Here is a 23,506-nt window from a genome sequence, read left to right as displayed (position 1 = left end):
GGGCTGGTTCTGACCTGGTGCCTGGGCCCCGGGCTGCCCAGGAAGGCGGTCTCCCGCTGCAGGGTGTGCAGGACCCCATCTTGCTCAAACTGGGCGATGTCCTTCAGGGGGTCCCAGGGGCTGCGGCTGGGGGGAGTCCAGAGAGTGTGGGTTGGCAGGGGCGGTGGCCCACACAGCGAGGGGCCCCCTCCCGGCCCAGCCCTCAGCCTCTCATCAGGGCTGAAGCCCCCAGGGGAGTGACCACAGCCTGCCCCCAAGAGCAGCCCCCGTGTGGCCCTCCCTCCCCATCACTCAGGGCCAGGACAGTGGGGGTCTGCGGGCAGCCTGCCCCCACTCACTTCTCGTATCGGTAGCGCCACTCCTGGGTGGCAGGGTCCAGGTGGAAGAGCTGGGGCGTCCAGGGCACCAGGTTCTGCTGGCGCTCCCGGGCCCGCTGCCGCTGCGCCTCCTCTAGGGAAAACTTCTCCTGCGTGGCTTTGTGCTGGTCACCCTCGCTGATGGCCCTGGTGACGTGCTGCCAGAGCCTGCGAGTGGAGCACCCGCTGAGCCAAGGGGACCTGGGCAGCCTTGACCCTTCACACTAGAGGGGAGGCTCAGAGCAACCTCCATTTGATTGCCTCCAGCAACAGGGAGCTCACTACCTATCAGGGTGCCCATCTCTCCTGGGCACTGTTTACCATGAGATGGTTCTTTCCTATGCTGCGTGCACACTTGGCACCACAGGGCCCTCCCTACAGAGCTCGCTCTTCCCCCAGGCCTCCCTTTCTCTCCCTCCAGCTTCCCACAGCCGGACGTGTCCTCTGCCACCAGGGATCCCCTCGGGTCTGTCCTCGTGCCAGGGACATCCAGGGAACATGCATCCAGGGATCGCAGCTGGGCATCCTGGCCGCTCCAGCTGGGGTCAAGGGTCCTGCAGCGCCCAGGCCTCACCTCTCCGACTCCAGCTCCGTCTGCTCCTCCAGCAGCACCGTGTACCGCTTCAGCCGCTGCCTGCGCACCTCCTCGCTGGGGTTCCAGAAGAGCTCAGGGCCTCCTCTGCCCTCCTCCTTGATGAACACTTCCCTGTCCTGCCCCAGATGGCCGGGCGGGTCAGAGGTGCCGGCCGTGGCCTCTGGAGCCCGGGCCCGCCCTCTCGCCCACGCCTACCCAGAGGCGGGCCTTACCCAGTGTCCCGTGAGCCGCGCCAGGACCTCCTCGCCCGACGTGATCTTCCCCGAGATCTGGTTGAGGCTCGTGCTGCCCCCGAAGAAGGGCTGTGGGGACATGCCCGAGACGGACGCGGGTGAGGGCACTGAGCTGGGGAGGAGGAGGGGCCCCTTCCTCGTGGGGGTGCGAGCTCCCAGCCCTGGTGCACAGCAGGGGCGGCCACACTCGCCCACGGCCCAGCCAGAGCTCCAGGGTGCAGGGTCCCTGCCAGGCCTTGGTGCCCCGTGGTGGGGACGGGCCTCGGCCTCGCCTGTCTCTGCTGTGTGGTCTGCGGGCAGCCCCTTCCCCTCTCTGCACTCCTCACAGGCTCCGGCTGTGCTACAGGACGGCCAGGAGCTGCTCATCCGTGTGCCCCTGCTCAGGAAACCATCCCTGGGCACAGAGAGGGTGGTGGGGGACCCCCCAAGGCCTCGCCTCTCCCCTGCCCGAGCCCCATGCCCCCAGGCCCTGGGGTGGCTGAGCTGCCTGTGCTACCTGGAGCTTGAACTCCAGCTCAGCCTGCAAGCTGTTCTTCTCACACTCGACGGTCACCCTGCCACCCAGCTCCATGGCCATCGTGCCGTAGAGGATGCCTGCAAGACAGCCGCGGCGGGGGTCAGCGCTGCCCCGTGGCCGGCTGAGCCCCCAGGCCTTGGTGGAGTCCCAGCAGCGCTGAGACAGGGATGAGTGTGTCGGGCCCCGATGGTGAGAAGGGAGCGGGGATGACAGGTGCTCCCGGGGGCCAGCGCTGCCAGGAGGGTGAGAATCGGACCTGGCTCCTCACGGGCCTGCTACCCCGCCGGCGGACGGGCTCTCTGGCCTTTGCTCATGTGAGTTGCCAAGTCTCAGAGACACCCCCACCCTTAACTGGATCACCGCCTCCAGGAAGCCCCTGTTCCAGGCTCCCAGGAGCTCCGCTGTCCCCTAGGAGACCCTCATCACTGTGGGTCACTTGGCTCCGCAGTTCCTGCCCTGCGTGGGTCTCTTTTAACTTAATACGTCAATGTTTTAATTAGCAAAGGAAAGCACGAGCCTTCTATTTCTGGTCAGATGGAAGGCTTACTCTGAAAGAAAGAAATGAGGGAGGAAGGGGAGAAGAGAAGGCAGGAAGGAAGGATCCCTGTCACCCTAAGACACTTAGAGATGTGGGATAAAATATGTCTTTCGAAACTTCTTAAAAAATACAAACTGAAGTAGCAACATGGCGGGAATCACCCTCAAATCCTCCAGGCACCCCATGGAAAAGCTACACTGAAGGGAGGGCGCCTCCGAGCTGCTTGGGGGCTTCTCCAGGACAGGGCAGCGTGGGGTCAGAGACGCAGGTACAGGGGGCCTGGTCTTCCAAGGTGGGGGTGAGGGCATCAGAGGCCCTAGAACTGTCTACACCCGGCTTTGTAGTTTTGACTTTGGAACCAGGCACCTGTTTTCACTTACAAAATTATTTTCAAGATGAAATAGCAATTCCTAAAAATCCAAAGTGCAATGAAACCAAAGCCCAGGATGAGTGTCCTTGGTGGCATGATCTGAGGGGGAGTATTCAGTGCCATCACAGATCCCAGTGGGACCTACCGAAGACGGGAAGGAGCACAAAAATCACAGCCCATACGGCTTTCATGGGCTTCCCTGGGGGTTCAGATGATAAAGAATCTTGCCTGCAGTGCAGGAGACCCGGCTTCAGTCCTTGGGTCAGGAAGATCCCCTGGAGAAGGGAATGGCTACCCACTCCAGTATTCTCGCCTGGAGAATCCCATGGATAGAGGAGCCTGGCGGGCTACAGTCCACGGGGTCGCAGTGACTCAGATAAGACTTTCACATCACGCTGTCACCAGCCATCATCCTGCTGGCGGGCGGGGCTGTGTTGTTGTGAGTGCTGTGGGTGGGGTGTGAGTAAGATAGAAAGTGAGGTGTCTGAGGAGGATCCGGCGCCGAAGCTGCGGACGGTTTGCTGAGCCCGTTAGTGTCCCTGCGGAGACTCAACGCCGGCGTCATGTCCTGGTACCTGCGCCCCCCCAACACATCTCTCTTCGTGAGGAACGTGGCCGACAATACCAGGTCTGGAGACTTACGTCGGGAGTTTGGTCGTTATGGTCCTGTAGTTGATGTGTATGTTCCACTTGATTTCTACACTCGCCGTCCAAGAGGGTTTGCATATGTTCAATTTGAGGATGTTCGTGATGCTGAAGATGCTTTACATAATTTGGACAGAAAGTGGATTTGTGGACGCCAGATTGAAATACAGTTTGCACAGGGGGATCGAAAGACTCCAAATCAGATGAAAGGCAAGGAAGGGAGGAATGTGTATAGTTCTTCACGCTATGATGATTATGACAGATACAGACGTTCTAGAAGCCGAAGTTATGACAGAAGAAGATCAAGAAGTCGGTCCTTCGATTACAACTATAGAAGATCTTATAGTCCTAGAAACAGTAGACCGACTGGAAGACCACGGCGTAGCAGAAGCCATTCCGACAATGATAGATTCAAACACCGAAATCGATCTTTTTCAAGATCTAAATCCAATTCAAGATCACGGTCCAAGTCCCAGCCCAAGAAAGAAATGAAGGCTAAATCACGTTCTAGGTCTGCATCTCACACCAAAACTAGAGGCACCTCTAAAACAGATTCCAAAACACATTATAAATGTGGCTCAAGATATGAAAAGGAATCAAGGAAAAAAGAACCACCTAGATCCAAATCTCAGTCAAGATCACAGTCTAGGTCTAGGTCAAAATCTAGGTCAAGGTCTTGGACTAGTCCTAAGTCCAGTGGCCACTGATAGTATAAACCATTATATTTTTAGGCATGTATCATTCATTTACTCATAGTTTGGTTTACTTAAATTATCAGGAATACAATGTTGCAATGATGCTTAAAAAACACTTGTCAGTTTTCCCTGTACCAGGCAATGGTTATAATTAAAATGATATGCTGTTGAGAAGCCACTCTTAAGAGTCCAGTTTGTTTAATGTTATGGGCAGCTACCAATTCGTGGTGTCTCTGTATATTTTTGTAAAGATTCTCATTTTCTATGCTTGAAGTATTGGTGAAAAGATGTTGGTTGACCATAATTTGCAACATTGTCTTATTAAAAATAAACTTTCATATCCATACTTGGTAGAACTGTTAACCTAGAAATGTAGCTTGCTAATAAGATAGAATGATAAAAAAGTGAAGTTGTAGCCACAGTACAACACTGGTTCAGGGTGGACCTGTTTGTCTTGTCAAGATGTCTAGGCCCGTGATGGTAATTTATGGCACAGTGTGGAATAGTTCTTTTGTTAACCCCCACTGTCCTGGAAAATGACAAGTGGGTTAAGTAGCATTTTTCAGGCAGATTGTTTGATTGAAACAAGGAGCCTTCACTTTCCTGGTTTCTATGAAGATTTGGAACCATACAAACGTCGGAAAAACTCACCTTAAAACTTGGGCAGGTTGATGATGGCAGAAATAATTTTAAGGGGAAAAGAATGCTCTTATGTAGTTACTCTCAACTTTAAGGAGCGTTGTAGACCATAATATTGCATAGTTTTCTTACTGCTGTTAAAAGCAAGTAAAGTGTTTCAAAGGAGGTTTTGTTTGTGAGTGTGCATAGTGTAAGAGGACTGAATTTTGATGCGTAAAGCACTTGGTGTGTGCATTTGTATCAAAATGTGCCCATCTCTTTATGAAGGAAGCTTGTTCTTCACACCTCAGTTTATTTAACGTGAGGCAAGTTAAAAAAACAAGACTCCCATTCTAAGTGATTCTCTGGTGCCATGAGATTTAAAATAACTTTGAAAAAAATTAATTTCAAGAAAGTCACATCTCTTTGAGTTTTTGATTGATTACCAGTGTAGTACCTGATAAAAATAAGAGAATAATACCCTACTCTATAAAAATTTCTAACATCTCTCTGTGAGATCATGTGGGGGCAATAAAAAGTGACTTGATACGTCCAGTCTCATTTCAGAGTAAAAGCTAGCATCTTTAAAATTTTAGATCGCTTGCTTACAGGCATAAGTAAGAAATGCTGTGGGGAAACTATCCCTTTTAGAGGATTACTTTTTTCAGTTTTGGTTTTAGAGATCTAGGCCTTGCCTGTAAAGAACAAAAGGTGGTTTTTAAATACTGTTTGTGGAATGTGTTTAAAGGATTGATTCTAGAACCTTTGTATATTTGATAGTATTTCTAACTCATTTCTTTACTGTTTGCAGTTAATGTTCATTTTCTGCTATGCAATCATTTATATGCACGTTTCTTTAATTTTTTTAGATTTTCCTGGATGTATAGTTTAAACAGAAAGTCTATTTAAAACTGTAGCAGTAGTTCGCAGTTCTAGCAAAGAGGAAAGTTGTGGGGTTAAACTTTGTATTTTCTTTCTTATAGAAGCTTCTAAAAAGGTATTTTTATATGTTCTTTTTAACAAATATTGTGTACAACCTTTAAAACATCAATGTTTGGATCAAAACAAGACCCAGCTTATTTTCTGCTTGCTGTAAATTAAGCAAACATGCTATAATAAAAACAAAATGAAGGAAAAAAAAAAAAGATAGAAAGTGAGCGTGGTGGGCTCATGGAAATGCGCTGTCTCGTATGGGAGGAAGACATTTCACATGGCTGAACGGGGTGGACAAAACCCCACTGTCTTGAATCTGGATTGGAAACATAAGTGTGAATGCATCTGTTTTAATCTTAAACAAACAAACAATCCTATGTCCCGCTCAGTGGAAAGCCCTAGGGAAACAGAGACCAGACCACTCAGAGGGAGCACACCTGGCCTGCAGACAGTGGAGCCTAAGTCTAAAATACCTCTTCTTACTGGAAAGAACCAGACACTCCCTGGAGAAATGGCTGAGTCACGGGCTAGAGCAGGAGACGCCCGCGTCTCCTGGGATCACGGCAGGAGGAGGCAGGCCGCTCGGGCGGGGTGCACCAAGGTCCCAGGGCCAATCTGAGGGCTCCCGCCGGCCAGCGTGGCACAGGAGCAGCCAGCGTGATTCCAGCTGGAATCCTCTTTATGGTCAGGCATGTTCCGATCCAACCATGTTCCAAGCAACATGACCTCACCCAGGACCACCTTTGGAGGAGTTTAGGGGGAAAACTCACTACTGTTTTGAAAATGCCAGGCTGGATGAGTCATAAGCTGGAGTCAAGATTGCTGGGAAAGACATTGTATCAACAGCCTCAGATATGCAGATGATACCACTCTAACGGCAGAAAGTGAAGAGGACCTAAGAGCCTCTCGATGAGGGTGACGAGGAGCCTGAAAGAAACTCAACACAAAAAACTTAAGATCCCGGCATCTCGTCCCATCATTTCACGCACGGCAAACAGAAGGGGGAAAAATGGAAGCAGCCACAGGTTTTATTATCTTGGGCTCCAAAATCACTGTGGACAGTGACGGCGGCCAGGAAGTTCAGACACTTGCTCCTTAGAAGGAAAGCTGTGACAACGTGGACAGTGTATTAAGAAGCAGAGACATCACTTTGCTGACAAAGGTCTGTATAGTCTAAGCTATGGTTTTTCCAGCAGTCACGTACAGATGTGAGAGTTGGACCATAAAGAAGGTCGAGTGCTGAAGAATTAATGCTTTCGAATTGTGGTGGTGGTAAAGACTCTTGAGAGTCCCTTGGACTGCAAGGAGATCAAACCAGTCAATCCTAAAGGAAATCAACACTGAATATTCATTGGAAGGACTGATGCTGAAGCGAAGCTCCAATACTTTGGCCACCTGATGCAAAGAGCTGACTCACTGGAGAAGACCCCGATGTTGGGAAAGATAGAAGGCAGGAGGAAAAGGGGACGACAGAGGATGAGATGGTTGGATGGCATCACTGACTCAGTGGTCATGAATCTGAGCAAATTCTGGGAGACCGTGAAGGACAGGGGAGCCTGGGGCACTGCATTCCATGGGGTCCAAAGAGTCAGACACGACTGAGCAACTGAACAACATTTGGAGAAAAAATCTGGCATTTATCCATCATGTGCCGGACCGAGTGGCTGAGCACGTGGTAGTGAGTGGGAGTTTCTCTTTGCAGAAGATTGCCTGCTGGCTGGCTGAAGGAGCAAGGGACCATCACGACATGCGGTGCCGCCCAGGTTAGCGGAAGCAGGCGCTGAGACTCCACATCCCATCCCTGCCGCTACCGTCGCAGAGATGAAGGCAGCTCGACATCGCGAACCTCGTGGCGGGGAGGCGGGAACTGCCTGCTTGATGGAAAATCTGTGCCTGAAAGTGATCAAGCCTCCAAGGATGAGGTCAGCCTCCAGATTATAGAGAATACGTTCAGCTACACCATGGACACAGCCAGTAAATCCAGACCGGAGGAAACCCCACAAGCAAATGATCTTATTCCTTCAAGAAATACATTGTGAGGGAAAAAAAGGGTGCAGGGTCATACGGAGCACCGAGTGTGACCCTCGCCTGGAATCCTCTTCAAACAAATGAACTGCGACGTGTGTGTGTGTATCTACACACACCTCGGCTTCCCTGGTGGCTCAGAGCGTAAAGAATCTGCCTCCAGTGCAGGAGACGGGGGTTTGACCCCTGGGTCGGGAAGGTCCCCTGGAGGAGGGAATGGCTGCCCACTCCAGTATTCTTGCCGGGAGCATCCCACGGACAGAGGAGTCTGGCGGGCTGCAGTCCGTGGGGTTGCCAAGAGTCAGATTTGACTGAGCAACTTACACTTTCATGTATATAAACATACATGCATTTATGATAATTAGGGGTCTTTGAACACTGACTGTGGATCTGATGATTTTAAGGAAAGAGTCTTGGTTACTTTTTCTGTGTATGTAATGACAGACTTGTTGTTACGGCTAAGAAGGGGAATCCTTACCTTGTAGTGAGTGAGTCACTACAAGATAAAGCAGAGATGATGTGATCTCTAGAATCTACTTCAAATGAATGCCGTGGGGGGGCACGTGACTGAGGACAAAGGAGCAAGATGCCTACAACACTGTACGTGGCTGGGAGGGGGGCCCTGTCCTTTCACAAGTATTTGATGTTTTCCATAACAGAAGGTTGATGAAAAAGTCATGTTCTTTTAAATGCACTGATGAACAGATAGGCATGCAAGTAAATAAGAGTAATTCTCTGGGAGAAAAAGATAAGAAGAGGAGGGGAGGAGGGGAGGAGGGGCAGGGGTAAGGGGAGGAGGAGGAGGAAGAGAAGCATCTGTCCTCTGAGCAGCGAGGCCTTTGCTGACCTGACCCTTGGTGTCCTGTGGGGAGCAGGAACAGAGGGGCTGCCCCAGAGGAGCAAGGAAAGTGTGTTCTGAGCCATTTCCATAAAACTGGGGCTCTCACCTCCCTACACCCTCAGCAAAAGGAGAGTAAAGGAAACCGTGGTATTGGGCACGGTTCTCGGGGTTAAAGGGCTTCCCTGGGGCTCAGCTGGGAAAGAATCCGCCTGTAATGCGAGAGCCGGGTTCAGTCCCTGGGTCGGGAAGATCCCCTGGAGGAGGGAAAGGCTGCCCACTCCAGTATTCTGGCCTGGAGCATCCCATGGACAGAGGAGCCTGGCCAGCCACAGTCCATGCGGTTGCCAAGAGTCACATACCACTGAGCAACTAACACTTTCACATACATAAACATACATGTATTTATGACAATTAAGGGACTTTGAATACTGACTGTATGTCTGATGATAGTAAGGAGAGTCTTGTTTATTTTTTCTGTGTATGTGATGACAGTCTTGAGGTTATGGCTAAGAAGGGGAAATCTTCACCTTGTAGTGAGTTGAGTCACTGCTGTGTAATGACACAATATGAAGCACAGATGATGTGACATCCAGACTCTGCTTCAAATGAACGCGGTGGGGGCGTGTGACTGAGAACAGAGGAAGCAGGACACAGAGGAAGCCCACAACACAGTGTTGTGTGTACGTGGTTGGGAGGGGGCCCCTGTTCTTTCGCATATGTTTGACGAGAATTCCATGGACTGTATAGCCCACGGGGTCACAAAGAATCGGACAAGACTGAGCACCTTTCGCTTCACTCGGAGTTAAAGATGCCTCCACCTCTCGCATCCCTGGCCTTGACTTTGTAACCTGAGTTTGCAACTCAAACAGAAACTTCCTGGGCTTCCCCGGTGGTCCAGTGGCTGAGAAGCCACCTGCCAATGCAGGGGACACAGCTTGTATCCCTGGTCCGGGAGGAGCGTCCCTGGTCCAGGAGGATCGTCCCTGGTCCGGGAGGAGCGTCCCTGGTCCGGGAGGGTCGTCCCTGGTCCGGGAGGAGCGTCCCTGGTCCAGGAGGATCGTCCCTGGTCCGGGAAGATCGTCCCTGGTCCGGGAGGAGCGTCCCTGGTCCGGGAGGATCGTCCCTGGTCCGGGAGGAGCGTCCCTCGTCCAGGAGGATCGTCCCTGGTCCGGGAGGAGCGTCCCTGGTCCAGGAGGATCGTCCCTGGTCCGGGAGGATCGTCCCTGGTCCGGGAGGAGCGTCCCTGGTCCAGGAGGATCGTCCCTGGTCCGGGAGGAGCGTCCCTTGTCCAGGAGGAGCGTCCCTGGTCCGGGAAGATCGTCCCTGGTCCGGGAAGATCGTCCCTGGTCCGGGAAGATCGTCCCTGGTCCGGGAGGATCGTCCCTGGTCCGGGAAGATCGTCCCTGGTCCGGGAGGAGCGTCCCTTGTCCAGGAGGAGCGTCCCTGGTCCGGGAAGATCGTCCCTGGTCCGGGAGGATCGTCCCTGGTCCGGGAGGAGCGTCCCTGGTCCGGGAGGATCGTCCCTGCTCCGGGAGGATCCCATATGCAGTGCAGCATCTAAGCCCAGGCACCACGACTGCCGAGCCTGTGCTCTAGAGCCTGGGAACCACAACTGTTGAGCCCACGTGTCCCAGCTATGAAGCCCGTGCCCTTGAGCCAGCTCTGCAACAAGAAGAGCCGCTTCAGTGAGCAGCCTGCAAACCACAACAAAGAGTAGGCTCTGCTTCCTACAACTAGAGCAAGCCTATGCATCAGTAAGTAAATTTTTTAAGAACAGAGACATTTTCTGTGTCCTTCACAACCTACTGGACACAACCACCTAGTATAGGGGAAGACCCCCAACAGAATTAGAATCCCAAAGTCTCAATAAACACAGTCATCCCCTGAAGGAATGTTTATTCAGCATCTCACTACTGTGGGCAGAGGGGACCCAGCAATAAACTGGCTAGAATAGTGAAATTCCTAGATAGAGGATAGAAAACAATTATGTTTACAATGTTTACAGATCTTTAAGAAGAAATTTTAAACTTGATCAAGGAACAAGATACAAATATAAACCAACAAACAGGTTTGAAATGAAATCAAATGAAATTTTTAGGGGGAAAAACTCTCTAACATCGAAATCAAACTCAGTGGATGAATTAAGTGTAATGCTAGCAAGAGTTGAAGGTTTAGATCTACAGACGTTATCTAGAACACAAACAGATAAAAGATATGAAATGCAGGGCATAGAAGGTCTGATTGAAGTTCTAGAAGAAAATTGAGAAATTGGAATGAAGCAGTATTAAAAAATAATGGCTTAAAAACTTCCACACTTGATCAAAACCATGAAATCTCTGCCTAAAAAGTTTAAACAAACCAAAACCCTTACAAATAAAAGAAGAAAGCCAATTTCTCTGGTGGTCCAGTGGCTAAGAATCCGCCTGCCCATGCAGCAGAGTTTTGATCCCTGGTCTGGGGAGATCCCACAGACTGAGGGGCAACGAAGCCTGGGCACCATAACTGCCGAGCCCGAGCTCTGGAGCCGTGAGCCACAACCACTGAAGCCCGAGGGCCCTGGAGCCCGTGCTCCGAGACAAGAGAAGCCCCAGGAGCGAGAAGCCTGCACCCCACAAAGGAGTGTGGGCCCTGCGGGCTTGCTGCAATGAGAGGAAAGCCCTTGCACAGCAACACAGACCCAGCACTGTCAAAAGCAAAAACGAATAAATACATTTAAAAGGAAGAAAGAAACCCAGAGCTGTCAGGCCACAGAAAGGGATGGAGGAAACTTAAATGCGTGCTTAGTCAAAGACACTGATTTGAAAATGCTACATACCCTATGATTCCAGCTCTGTGACCTTCTGAAAAGAACAAACCTATGCAGACAGTGAAAAGACCAGTGGTTTGGGGGAGGGAGGAAGAGGTGAATTCATCTATTCATGTGTAACCATCATAAGAAATCTTTAGGGTGGTGAAACGATTCTGTAATCTTGTAGTGATAGAACACTTATTTGTCCCAGCCCATATAATTACACAGCAAAGTCTGAACCCTAATGTAAACTACGGACTTAATATTCAACAATAGTTTGTCAACACCAGCTAACCAACTGTGTTACTGTAGCACACTAATGAAAGATGTTTACAGTAGGGAATTCCTGTGTGTGTGTGAGTATACTCATCTGTGTGTGTGTATACTCGTGTGTGTGTGTGTGTATACTCGTGTGTGTGTGTATAGTCATGGGTATGTGAGTATACTCCTGTGTGTCTGTAAGAGAGAGTATACTCTGTGTGTGTGTGTGTGTATACTCGTGGGTGTGTGTGTATACGCGTGGGTGAGTATACTCCTATGTGTCTGTGTAAGAGAGTATATTCACGTATGTGAATATACTCGTGTGTGTGTGAGTATACTCGTGTGTGTATGTATGTGTGTATACTCATGTGGGTGAGTATACTCGTGGGGGTGTGTGTGTATACTGTTGTGTGTATGTGTATACTCATGGGTGTGAGTATACTCGTGTGTGTGTGTGTCTGAGAGAGAGAGTATACTCGTTGTTGTGTAAGTATACTCCGGGTGTGAGTATACTTGTGGGTGTGTGTGAGTATACTCATGGTGTGTGTGTGTATACTCCTGTGTGTGTGTATACTCATGGGTGTGAGAGTATATTCCTGTGTGTCTGTGTGTCTGTGTGAGAGAGTATACTCATGTGTGTGTGTGTGTGTGTGCATACTTGTGCATGCATGCGTGTGTGTTGGGACAGAGGGGGATACGGAGCACTCTGCATTTTCTGTTCAAATTTTTGGAAACCTAAAACTACTGAAAAAAATAGCCAGTAATTAAAAAATAAAAGAAATCCTGTAAGTGAATTGCTTTGCTGTATACCAGAAATGGACACAACATTGAAGGAAAAAAAAGGAAACCTAAACCTTGACCTGCGACAGTGAGCCTGCAGAACACCAGAAACAAGAGAAGATCCTAAGAGCAGCTGCAGAGAAAAGCAGGCCACGTAACAAGCAGGCAGGTGCTGACTGATCCCCAACCACAGTGGAAGCTGGAAGGTGGAGACAAGCTTTCAAAGCAGAGACAGACCATCTGCCCAGAATTTCATACCCCGCTAAACAGTCAAGTAAGAGGGAGCGTGAAATAGATCCCTTGGAGCAGACAAGTACCAGGCTGTTCCCCCGAGGGAGCTGGCCTGGACTCTGCTCCCTGGGGTGGGGGCACCACAGCCTCTCACCTTTGCAGTGGGCGTAGGGCATGGTGAGGCTGTAATCCTCTGCCCGGTTCAGGAAGGTGAGGGTGGCCTTGCCATCCAGCAGAGCTGACAGTGAGTTCCCTGCAGAGAGACATGGGGTGGTAGGGACAGCGCGTGGAGCCAGATCCTGGGGACCTGGGCCCCCACCCCCACCCCAAGTCAGAGGACCTGAGCTCCCTTCCAACAAGTGGGGAGAGCCCCAGGCACTTTGAGCTGTGTGACTGTGGGTGGGTCACTTAACCTCTCTGAGCCTCAGGTTCTGTGAAAGCCCCATCCAAGTTGCACAAGGCATTCATCCTGAGGAGTTACTTCAGCTGCCGTGTGTTAGCGTTTATTTCAGTTACTAAAGCCGGGATTCTTAAGGGGGAGGCTTTGACCCTTTCCAAACCAGGGCCTGTGCTTTGATTTTAAATACTTCCGGAGAGAGGGTCTGGCCCACTTAAGGATACACAGTCAGTGACGGGAGCACAGGGGTTGGAAAGGTGGGCACAGCCTATGCGGTCAGCTGGGTACACCGAGGCACTCCGCCCACCTGTCCCCCAGCGAGAGCCATGACAAGGCCAATCAGATGGAGAAATGCAGAGAAACCCACAGAGCCACGCTCTGGAGGTCTGCTGGACAGAACGTCCTGCGACGGCAAAGCTGCTCTGCCCTGTGCTGTGGGACACGGCGCCACCTGTGGCTACCTGCACTGTGGCCAGAGTGACTGAGGCGCCACCCGGCAAGTTTCATTTCATCTGAATTACTTTAAATAGCCACGTGCGGCCAGCGGTGCTGGATGGCCGGCCAGCCCTGGAGGCACCTTTGCACACGGTCCTTTCTCATTATCCTCCCAGCACCCCTGTGAACCCCACGGGAGGGAGGGATGGGAGGAGACGCCTGGGGGCCTCTGCAGACCCAGGTTCCGAGCACTTTACCCCGTGTGGTCCCTGCTAGGAGAGGTGGGGAGGGACATGAATACGGCCCTCGCGGGAGCTCTTGGTAACCCCTGAATCTGGAGCTCAGTCCTTCCCCCTACCCCGTTTTCCCGAGGTCCCGGGGAGACCCCAGGGAGCCGCTCCCCTCTTACCGTAGAACCGGGACTTGGCGGTGATGCTGCCACTGATGCAGAAGCCGTCCTTCCGGTTGCTGACGTGGAAAGCGGACACGGGTGGGTGGTGGGAGACCTGTGGGCGGGGAGGTGGCTCGTGCGATGGCCCCAGCAGCGGGCAGCCCCGCCCACCCACAACCCTCCCAGCTCAAGCAGCGGGTAGCCCCGCCCACCCACCCAGCAGCCCCGCCCACCCCACCCGGCAGCCCCGCCCACCCCACCCGGCAGCCCCGCCCACCCCACCCGGCAGCCCCGCCCACCCCATCCCTCCCAGCCCCAGCCCCGGGCTTGAGGGCAGTCTCGTCTTGGGACTCAGCCCAGGAGCTGCCTGCCATCCCCGTGTCCAGCCCAGACCTCCCCCCGCCAAGGACACACGGCTGTCACAGCCACGGTGGGGTCTGCAACCCCTGGGAGAATCCCTCTGGCGGTAGTGAGGCCAGAGCTCTTCAGACGGTCCAAGGCTGGGCCGCCCAGAAACAGGCCTGGGCTGAGACACCCCCGACCCGCCGCCAGGGCCCGCCCACCGCAGAGCCCGGAGCCCACAGCCTGGGGTGACCCTTGCCTGCTCAGCGATGTAGAAGGTGCGGCTGTTGGTCTGGGGGTGGAACCAGCAACAGCGGAAGGTCTCCCCCAGGACGGGGTTGTAGGGCTTCTTGATGCCCTGCAGGCAATGAGCAGGAGGCTGGCGTGAGGCACTGGGGGCGGGGAGGCCGGGGACGCCCGCTGGACTGGGTGAGGGCCGAGGGACAGTGAGGGGGCCGCCCTGCCCACGGCCCCGGCAGGCAGAAGGTCTCTACAAGGGGCGCCCGGTTTGCAGCTAGCGGCCGGGAACAGCACCCCACTCCTGCTCCAGGGAGACTATGCTTTGCCCATGATTTCCATTTGGGGGGAGGGGGCGGGGGGAACAGCCTACAAGATGTCATGTCCACATCTCGGCTCTGAGGGGCTCGCAAGACCCTGACCACCACACACTCTCCCTGGACACCCAGGAAGCCAGTGTGCCGCCCACTCAAAGCCCCCAGTGGCTTCTAGTGACCTTTCAAGTGAGAACCCAAGTCCTCCAGCACGTCCTGCCCCCAGCTCTGCTTGGGCCACACTCACCTCCTTTCTGCTCCCCAAACAGTCCAAGTTCATGGGGAAACAACCTCCCTGTCTGGAGAGCCCTCCTCCCGGGTCCCCTGTAGCCCACCTCAGACTCCCCTCTCCCCATCTGATGCCCGTCAATTGCAGCTGGGTGTGCGCACACGGGTCTCACCCCGGAGACCCGGGCTCTGTGACTGTCTGCAGAGCCCCCTGGAGGTGTGCCTGCGCGTCCACAGCTCCACACTCTGCCCATCAGTCCTCTGATCCAGGCTTCCTAGGGCCAGCTCTGAGCCCACTCCGCAGCAGCCACTGTGCTGTCCTGGGTAGGTAACCTGGCACACGGAGCACCCTCCTCTGAGAAGTCCTCCGGAGTGCGCCCTCTATCCCAACGGCCGCTAAGCGTGCGCATACCTGGCTTTGCCCAGGGCCTGCCTCAGAATGCAGAAAGCCCCCGGAAGAGAGGGGAGACCTTGTCCCATTTGCAAACTGCTGTGTGATTCCGGGCCTTCCCTTCCCCTCTCTGAGCCTCAGTTTCCCCTCCTGCACAGTGGAACTAGAATCCTGGGTCCCATGGGACCCCAGGCCCCTCCCATCACTACAGCCAGAGGAACCCTGCTCTCATCAGAGCCCGGGATTTGGTTCTCAAAAGGGGCTTCATGCCCCAAACCCACGGGTCCCCAGGGTTCCTTGAGGTCCGGGGTCCAAAGTCCTCTTCTTGGCACTGCTGTGTGGCAGCTGTTTCTCTGAGGCGTGGAGGGCCCAGCTCGGACCTTTCAGGGATTGGGACCACCCTGTGGGCCGGGCCCCACCAGCGGGTCCCTGGGTGGAAAGTCCGGGCCTGGCCCCTCATCTCTGAGGACCTGTGGGGACAATCCTGGGGGGTGGAGGATGCCCCTCACCCCCGACTGCAGGCAGGGGCAGGGCTGAGTGGACCTCCCGCTGGCCGCCCCCCATGCCTCCCCAGCAGGTGCTCTCACCTTGGGCTTCTTGTAGAAGCCGGACAGGTACCATCGAAGCACGAGCTTGATGCGGCTGTAGGCGTCCTCCTCCAGCGCAGCCCTGCAACCACGGGCGGGGGCCTCACTCCAGGCCGGGGACCCGGGCCTCTCTCCCCCCTTTCCCTGGCCCCTCCCTCCTTCCGTTCCAACCTCCATCCACTTGTTGGAAACCCAGGCCCTTCCCAAGCTTCCCTATCCTGACGCGCCGATGATGGGAAGTGTGTGTGTGTGTGTGTGTGTGTGTGTGTGTGTGTGTGTGTGTGTTGGGGTGGGGGGGTGAATCTCCCACCTCTGGGAAATCTGGTCAGGAAATATCTGTGTGTGTGTGTATATGTGTGTGTGTGTGTGTTGGAGGGGGGGTGAATCTCCTGCCTCAGAAATCTGGTCAGGAAATATCTGTGTGTGTGTGTGTGTGTGCGTGTGTGTTGGGGTGGGGGGGTGACTCTCCCACCTCTGGGAAATCTGGTCAGGAAATACCAGGGCAGCTCCACCGCTGGGGCAGCGAGGGCACAGCTGGCTCGAGGCTGGCAAGATGCCGCCTGCAGGAAGCTGCTGGGATGCTCTCCCCTTCACCTAGCTCCCTGCGCGTGGGCTCCTGAGCCTGCAGGCCCCCTTCTACCCTCAGCCTTGTTCAGCCTGAGGGCATAGTGCCAGGGCTCAGGTGCACAGAGGGTGCTGGGCTCCCCTGCGATGGGGGCGCTGACGGACGTGGGGCAGCCCTGCCCTCCCAGCCCAGAAGCCCCTCCCTGCAGTCGGGCCGTCTCCCAGGGCCGCTCTGCCTCCTCGGGGCGGGTGTCGGGCCCTCCCCGCGGCACACCTGGAGAGCAGGTCGGCGTGGCAGTAGTAGTCGGAGAGCTTGTTGAGGAATGAGCGCGGCTCGAGCACGAAGGTGGGCAGCGCCACGCGAGACAGGTCCATGCCCGGCCGCAGCTGCTTCAGCAGGACCCACACCAAGCTCTTATTCTCGTCTGACACCGTCTCCACCTGCGACGCCTCGCCCCGCTGAGGGCAGAGGGGCCGGGTCAGGCCGGAGCCAGGCAGGCGGGGAGCCTCGATGCCCAGGGGAGCTGCAAGGGGCACACTGCCACCTCATCCGGGGTCGCCCCTGGCCCGGCCCCCACTCCCAGCAAGCTTGTCCTGGCCCCACCTGACCCCTACCTATTCCGGCATGTATCCCCCGAGCCCAGAGGGGGACCTGCTGGCCCAGGCCAGCTGCCCTGTGCCTCGGTTCCTGGCCAGCCCAGACGCCCTGGCGCCCTCTGCGCCTCACAGTCTGTGCCCCGCCTGACACCTGGCTTTACACACTTCCGTGCCGCAGCAGCAGGGGGCACGTGCTCACAGACACCTCGTCCCGCCCCCAGCCCGTCTCCACCTGGGGACAGGACAGCAGTGCTTCGGGCCAGCACCCCCTTCAGAAGGCCTTCACTCCCCCAGGACCACATGGGGACCCCCTCTCTTCCCTGAGACGTCTCACCCTCCCCGTAGCTCCAAACGCTTGCCAGGGAGAGACCTAGCCCTGGGGCTGTGGGCTTCATCTGCGCAGGGGGTGGGGGGCATGGTGGACAGGGAAGCTGGGGACCAGGTGGGGGGCTCCGTCTCCCAGAACACGCCCACCACAGGCCCTCAGGTGGGCAGAACAATCTCAGAAAGGGTCTGGGGACAGCTGGCTGGTGGGACGGGTGATCCCAGGCAGGGCTGGGACACTCACACTTGGGAAACTGAAGCCCCTGGGTGATGCCAAGCCCCTCTCCCCTCCCTGTGGACCCCCAGGACCTATGGATCCAAGGTCTTGGGCCTGGGGTGTACGTAGCTGGACCTGACCCCCTGGGGTCAGCAGCACGGGGGTGCCCGCAGCCTGCCCTGCATCACGATCCGCCCCCTCCTCCTCCTGCCCTCAACCCTTCCCGGCATCAGGGTCTTTTCCAACAAGTGGGCCCTTCACATCCCTCCCAGGGCTCTCCCTGAGTCCTGCCACTCTGGCCCACCCAGTCCCGGGCCCTCTGGGTGCCGCAGAGCTGGCGAGCGCTCCCTGAGGTGATGGCCAGGCGTTGCCTCCTCGGCTCCAGGGGCGGGGGCTCTGGGGCGGGGCAGCTCTCACCTCCCCCAGCTCCTCGTGGTCCTGCACCACGTAGGTGGTCCCTCTGCGCCCGGGGCCCGCCGGGGCCTCCGACTGGTCGCTCCCGCTCTCAGTCTTCCGGCTGTGGTCGTGGGTCTCGTTATCCGACTCCTCGGCGTTCTCCCTCTCCGACTTGTCCGAGAAAGCGTCGTTCTCCAGGGAGGACCCGTTCAGTCTGGAAGGCGGATGGGGCCCATGGGCGGCTGGTCGTGGTGAGGCCAGGCACCCCCACCAGGGGCGCCCCTCCCTGCCGGGCGCCTCACCCCCATCCCTGTGTTTAAAAGCCTGAGCGATGGGCATCGGACTATTAGTCCTAGTTCACAGATGAGCACACTGAGGCTCCAGGGTCCACCTGGAGTGGAGGAGGCCTGCCTTATGGGCCGCGGTGTGGGCGGCCAGACCTCTATGGCGTTTGCTCCCCACCCCCTCCCCATGTACGAGGAGACCCCGCACGCTGCTGCCAGGAGTCCCCAGCAGGCAGGAGACCCAGGCTCCTGGGAGGGGCTGGCCCCTGCCCCCCACGCCCCTGCTCACGGGAACAGGTCCTGGTCGTGGACGGCGCCCGAGGCAGGCAGCCCGCAGAGCGAGGAGGGCGACCCGTCTGGCGAGGACCCAGGCTCCCCGTCGCGGCCCTGCTTGCAGGCGCTGAGTCGCAGGAGACTGGAGCACCGCAGCGCCAGCTCCAGGGCGTCCAGCCAGCAGCGGCCTGCAGGCAAGGGTGGGATGAGCGGCCCCCAGCTCAGGAGGTGCCCAGGGCACCCGGGCGAGCCTCCTGCCCCGCTGCCCACCCCACCCTGCCCTTCCTCAACAAAGCGCCCCCACAGGACCCCCTACTCCTAGCACATGGTTATTCGCCTGTATTACAAAGGACTGAGGCCAGGATGGGTGAGTGACCGCCTCAAGGTCACACACTAAGCAGGACCCCGTGTGCTAGGTCGCTTCAGTCATATCTGACTCTTGGTGACCCCATGGCCTGTAGACCACCTGGATCCTCTGTCCATGGGGTTCTCCAGGCAAGAATACTGGAGGGGGTTGCCATGCCCTTCTCCAGGGGATCTTCCTGACCCAGAGACGCATCTCTGGTGTCTCCTGCACTGGCGGGTGGGTTTTTTGCCACTACTGCCACCTGAGACACCCTCTGTACCCAGAGGCCCTGCAAGTTCCCACCTATGGAGTCAGGGCCAGGGCTCGCCCGGATGGAAACTGCGCCCACAGGTCGGGGCAGGGCCCGGCCTCTGCGGCTGCGGGCTTTGGCTGGCCTGGAGTGCAGGGCAGGAGGGTGGGTGGCAGGCTGGGGAGGGGCCTGCTGAACCAAGGCGGAGCAGGCAGCTCCTGGTGTTGGAAGAGCCCTGGGAGATGGGGGGAGGGCCGACCTGAAGGGCAGAGCGGTGGTGGGTGGAGCCAGCCGCCGCCAAACCCAGCCCTTGTCCCCAGCCTCCTGCTGCCTTCCTGGCGGAGGCTGCCAGCACGTTAGACCTGGGGTTCAAGCACTTTGAACTCACTTCTTTACTTCTCCGAGCCTTTAAAGTATGACCCTCCTGGAGGCAGAAAGTTTCCTTCCCTAACTCTCCTCCTCCAGGAAGCCCACCCTGATACCCCCAGGGCCTGTGGACCGCCCTCCCTGACCACGGCCCCCAACCCCATCAGGGACTCGGCTCACGCCTCAGCCCAGCTGGCCTTGTCTGAAGGGTCTCTGCTTGCCTCCCCCAGCAGATAGCAGGCTCCATGGGAGCCCAGGCCGCCCTGTCCATCCCAGGGCCCAGGAGGGGCGTGGCACCGAGTGGGGGGCTGGGGACAGAGGGTGGCATTCAAGCGACTCCGGAGTGTCGACGCGGCGTCTGGCCGCCAGGGGGCAGCCGGGAGGCCCAGAGTCCCGTGGTCGGGCCAGGCTGCCTCGGGCAGCGCCTCGCCCGCCCCGGACCACTGGAGGGAGCCCTGCGCCGGCTCCCCGGGGCGGCAGGCAGCGGCGTTTACTCAGGGCGGCCGCGAGAGGGCGCCCCAAGCACGCGCGAGTTCAGGAAGGGGCATCCCCCGCGCGCAGTTCAGCCAGCCTGTCTCCCCTGGTCTCCCCACATGGTTGGTAAAAGTAGCACCTGGTGATTCAATGGTGCCTGGCACTCAGCCATTGTTATCTGTTAAATAAGGTCATCGGATTCTCATAGCAGCTAAGGGGAGGGTGTTACTGCTCACCCTTTTGCCCATGGGGGAGACTGAGGCTCAGGGAAGGAGCAGGTAATTGGTGGACTTGTCCCCTGATGCCAGGCTGCCCCCTTGGATGGCGTCAGGAGGGTCTGAACCGGGGTCCCCTGAACCTGGCCGATCCTTCCACCAAGGGGCGGGGGTGCTTCATGTGGGGTCACCGTGGAGACTGGCAGGGCGGATGGGACTCACCGTCAGACTCGGAGGCGGCCCTGAAGATCAGATAGCTGCTGGGCAGGGGCTGTGTGATGGAGCCCACGCTCTCGCCTTTGGGGCCCTGGAGAGGCAGAGAGGCGGTGTCGCCCGAGGGATCGTGCAGGGGTGGGGGGAAGCACAGGTCAGGCGGTCATGGGGACCCACGCTCACACATGCACAGATGCTTCTGGGGCCTCGGGACCCCCAGATGGGGTCAGGCCACGTAGACGCAGCAGGTAGCAAGAGCGGTGAGTGGACGCTCCCTGACCCCCTTCTCAGCTGGAGGCCCCACCCTCGGTTTTTCTCTCTGAGCCCCCATTTAGGTGGCCAGAATCAGCACATGCAAATCCAGGATGCTCGGTTAAATTTGAATCTCAGAAAAATTACATGTACACAGTTTAAATATATCCCATACACTATTTGGGACATACTTATACTAAAAAAAGAGCTGACTCACTGGGAAAGTCCCTGACGCAGGGAAAGATTGGAGGCAAAAGGAGAAGAGGGCGGCAGAAGATGAAATGGTTAGACAGCATCACTGACTCAACGGACTTGAGTTTGAGTGAACTTGGGGAGATAGTGAAGGACACGGGAGCCTGGTGGGCTGCAGTCAATGGGGTTGCAAAGTCGGACACGACTTAGCAACTGAACAACATACTAAAAACCCCCTTTTTGATCTCCCTCTGAAATCCGAATGCACCCAGGCATTCTGGATTTCATCTGGCAACCTGACCCGCTCTGGTCGTGGGCTGGGCCGCCCCCAGGTTCCAAAGGGGGAGGTCTGGGCCTGGAGCAGCCGCCCTCACATGGCCCCGTTCCCCAGCCTCTGGACAGGGCTCGACGTGTGATCTGAACCCATCAGGCCCCCAGGTCCTGAGCACCTCCCACCCCAACATGTGTTCCACATGGAAGGCCACTGACCACATCAGATCCCCTGGCCACTGAGTGACTCACCCTTGGAACTGTCAGCCCGGTTTTGGACCCCCTGCTCCTGGGGCCCCAGCAGGAGGCTCCGACTGCCTGGCCATGCTCTCCTCCCGCCCAACGCACCCCCCCGCCCCCTCCCACCTCGCCCCACGGGGCTCTCTCCTCGCCTGGTCCTCCTGAGCCCCGGGGTTCGCACTGTGGTACCTTCACGGCCCAGACGGACTGGTCCAGCGGGTGGAAGAGCTTGAAGCAGAAGCCGTCCTTCTTGGAGGGTCTCTCGATGAGCTCACAGCAGTGCAGCAGGACCGTGCCCACCCACTGGCCCACCTTGGGCGTCTTGTAAATGAGCAGCACTCCCGGCTTCAGCACGCACCACAGTTTGGTCCAGCTCTTAAGGGTCCCTCGGATCTGGAGGGAAGAGGGCTGCCGTCAATGCTGGCGGGGACCCCGGGGGCATCTGAACTGCTAGAGGAGGGGCTGATGGACGGGGCCCCAGGCTCCAGGCAGGGTTCTCTTTTAGTTTTTAACAGGAGCTCTAAAAGATGGTGAATCCAAAGAAAGATGCTGCAGCCAGATTTACTGAAGTTCATGGAGCTCAAGTTCAAGTTCAACCTCAAGTTCAACGCCCTGCCCCAGTCCTGAGAGGAACTGGCAATAAGCAGTGACTAACTATCAGCCTTGTGATTTTGAAATTTGTGATCATTTTTCTCATTCTAAATTAATATTCACTTTTGCACCTAATTTTTTATCCATAATTTTGTAGAGCAAAAAGAAAAAAGAGCCCACAAAGGCCCAGAGCTCTGCAGACGCCCAGGCTCCCAAGTCTGCTCTCCGCTCTGCCCCTCGCGGGAGCCCCAGGGACTCCACAGCTTTATCCCCACTCTGTGCAGGGGGAAACAGGCTTGGGGCTGAGGGAGTTGCTCGCGGCCTCATGAGGTCTGAACACAGGCCTCCGACCACAGCCCAAGCCTGTCCCCAGAAGCCAGCGCTTCGCCTCCTTCCTGTGTCCCGACAGCAGGGGATTCCACCGGACTCTGGGCCCCCCGCCAGTCAGGGCCCTGCCACCTTAAACAGAAATAGGGTTTCTGTAGACGTGACCGAGTGAAGATGAGGCGCTCCTGGAGCAGGGGCCCTGGTCCAACGACCATGTCCTTATAACAGGAAAACAGGACACGGAGACCCAGGAGGAGGCCAGGTGACCGCAGAGGCAGAGGCTGGGGGCAGGCGGCCACAAGTCCGGGGGCGCCCGGGGCCCAGAGGCGGGGAGACGCAGGAAGAGCCCTCCTTCAGAGCCTCGGGAAGGAGCCTGTCCCGCCAGGACCCTGACTTGGGGCTTCCGCCTCTGGACCCGGGGGTCCGTTTTGGTTGCTGTAAGCCACCCGCTTGCGGCCCTTGGTCAGGGAGGCCCCGGGACGTGGCTACAGCCTGCAGCGGCCCCCGCGCCCAGCCGTCTCCCGAGGGGCTGGTGGCTCTGCGCCGTCCCTGGGGGCGCCCCCCACTGCAGCCGGGGCGGAGGCGGGGCCCGCGCACCTTCAGGCTGTCCGCCATGATGACCACGCTGGGGTCCGTCAGGGCGCTGAGCAGCTGCCTGGTGGCACGCTTCTTCTCCCGGCGGTAGCTCTCCTTCTGTGCCTGGGCCCGGGGCACCACAGGGGTCAGGGGAGAAGGCCCCGGGCTGGCCCTTCCCCGGGGCTCCCGCCCACGGGCGTCGAGCTGGGGGGCAAGGACGGGTCCCAGGAGAGGACAGGAAGCGGGGGCGTGGGGGGGCCGGGGTGCGTCCTGCCCCCCTCCCCTCGGCAGGCTGGAGGTGGGGGCTGGCTGCACTGGCCCAGGCGCCCCTTCATCCAGCAAATGAGGCCCGCGCCCCTCCCCGGGCCCAGGCCCACCTTGAGAGCTTCCTTCTTGCTGACCTTGGCTGTCGGGGACACACACTCCCGGTCGGACCCGTTGCACAGCCTATATTCAGCCTGCAGGAGAGACTCAGGTTGGGGGCGTGCAGTCCAGGAGGGGGACCGCTGGGGGTGCAGGAAGCAGGAGGTGGGAGCCCGCTGCTCCTCCCGCCCCCACCCCCAGCCCGGGGGAGATGGAGGGAACAGGCCAGTGAGGCGAACCTGTGAACAGGAGCTGGGGGGCAGCCACCATGGAGGGTGTTCGAGGTGGCCCCTTCCCCAGGGGCCAACACTGGGCAAATGGCAGTGACCCTCCCCATGGTGCCCAGGAGGCGCCCGTCTCAGCTACCATCGTGCGCCCAGCCTCTGGGCAAGGAGGGCTCGTGTGTGTGCAGGAGGACCCCTGTCTCT

General features: G+C 57.0%; 2 protein-coding genes across 4 annotated transcripts in view; one reads left to right on the top strand and one right to left on the bottom strand.

Annotated features, from left to right (window-relative positions):
• Positions 1-23,506, bottom strand: part of OSBPL5 (oxysterol binding protein like 5) — a 71,762-nt gene that overhangs the window by 4,615 nt on the left and 43,641 nt on the right. Inside the window, exons 4-19 of one of the 3 annotated variants that reach the window (XM_027960040.3) lie at positions 23,093-23,173; positions 22,737-22,838; positions 21,411-21,614; positions 20,277-20,361; positions 18,420-18,591; positions 17,868-18,060; positions 16,587-16,771; positions 15,749-15,830; positions 14,251-14,349; positions 13,668-13,764; positions 12,581-12,679; positions 1,681-1,778; positions 1,164-1,253; positions 931-1,067; positions 339-524; positions 15-126 (exon numbers count right to left, since the gene is read on the bottom strand). In XM_027960040.3, the coding sequence (XP_027815841.1) occupies positions 15-126; positions 339-524; positions 931-1,067; positions 1,164-1,253; positions 1,681-1,778; positions 12,581-12,679; positions 13,668-13,764; positions 14,251-14,349; positions 15,749-15,830; positions 16,587-16,771; positions 17,868-18,060; positions 18,420-18,591; positions 20,277-20,361; positions 21,411-21,614; positions 22,737-22,838; positions 23,093-23,173 (2,022 nt within the window). Of the gene's footprint in view, positions 1-14; positions 127-338; positions 525-930; positions 1,068-1,163; positions 1,254-1,680; positions 1,779-8,749; positions 10,029-12,580; positions 12,680-13,667; positions 13,765-14,250; positions 14,350-15,748; positions 15,831-16,586; positions 16,772-17,867; positions 18,061-18,419; positions 18,592-20,276; positions 20,362-21,410; positions 21,615-22,736; positions 22,839-23,092; positions 23,174-23,506 lie in introns of those variants that run through there. The other 2 variants (XM_060404372.1, XM_042238241.1) reach the window with 2 other exon arrangements.
• LOC105605809 (serine/arginine-rich splicing factor 10-like) lies at positions 3,089-4,127 on the top strand. Its single transcript, XM_042238242.2, has one exon. It carries the CDS (start codon positions 3,173-3,175, stop codon positions 3,959-3,961), a length of 789 nt encoding a protein of 262 aa, XP_042094176.1. The 5' UTR covers positions 3,089-3,172; the 3' UTR covers positions 3,962-4,127.

The sequence above is a fragment of the Ovis aries genome, chromosome 21 (assembly GCF_016772045.2).
Source record: "Ovis aries strain OAR_USU_Benz2616 breed Rambouillet chromosome 21, ARS-UI_Ramb_v3.0, whole genome shotgun sequence".
Taxonomy (NCBI): domain Eukaryota; kingdom Metazoa; phylum Chordata; class Mammalia; order Artiodactyla; family Bovidae; genus Ovis; species Ovis aries.
This window is presented reverse-complemented; position numbering and strand designations above follow the sequence as displayed.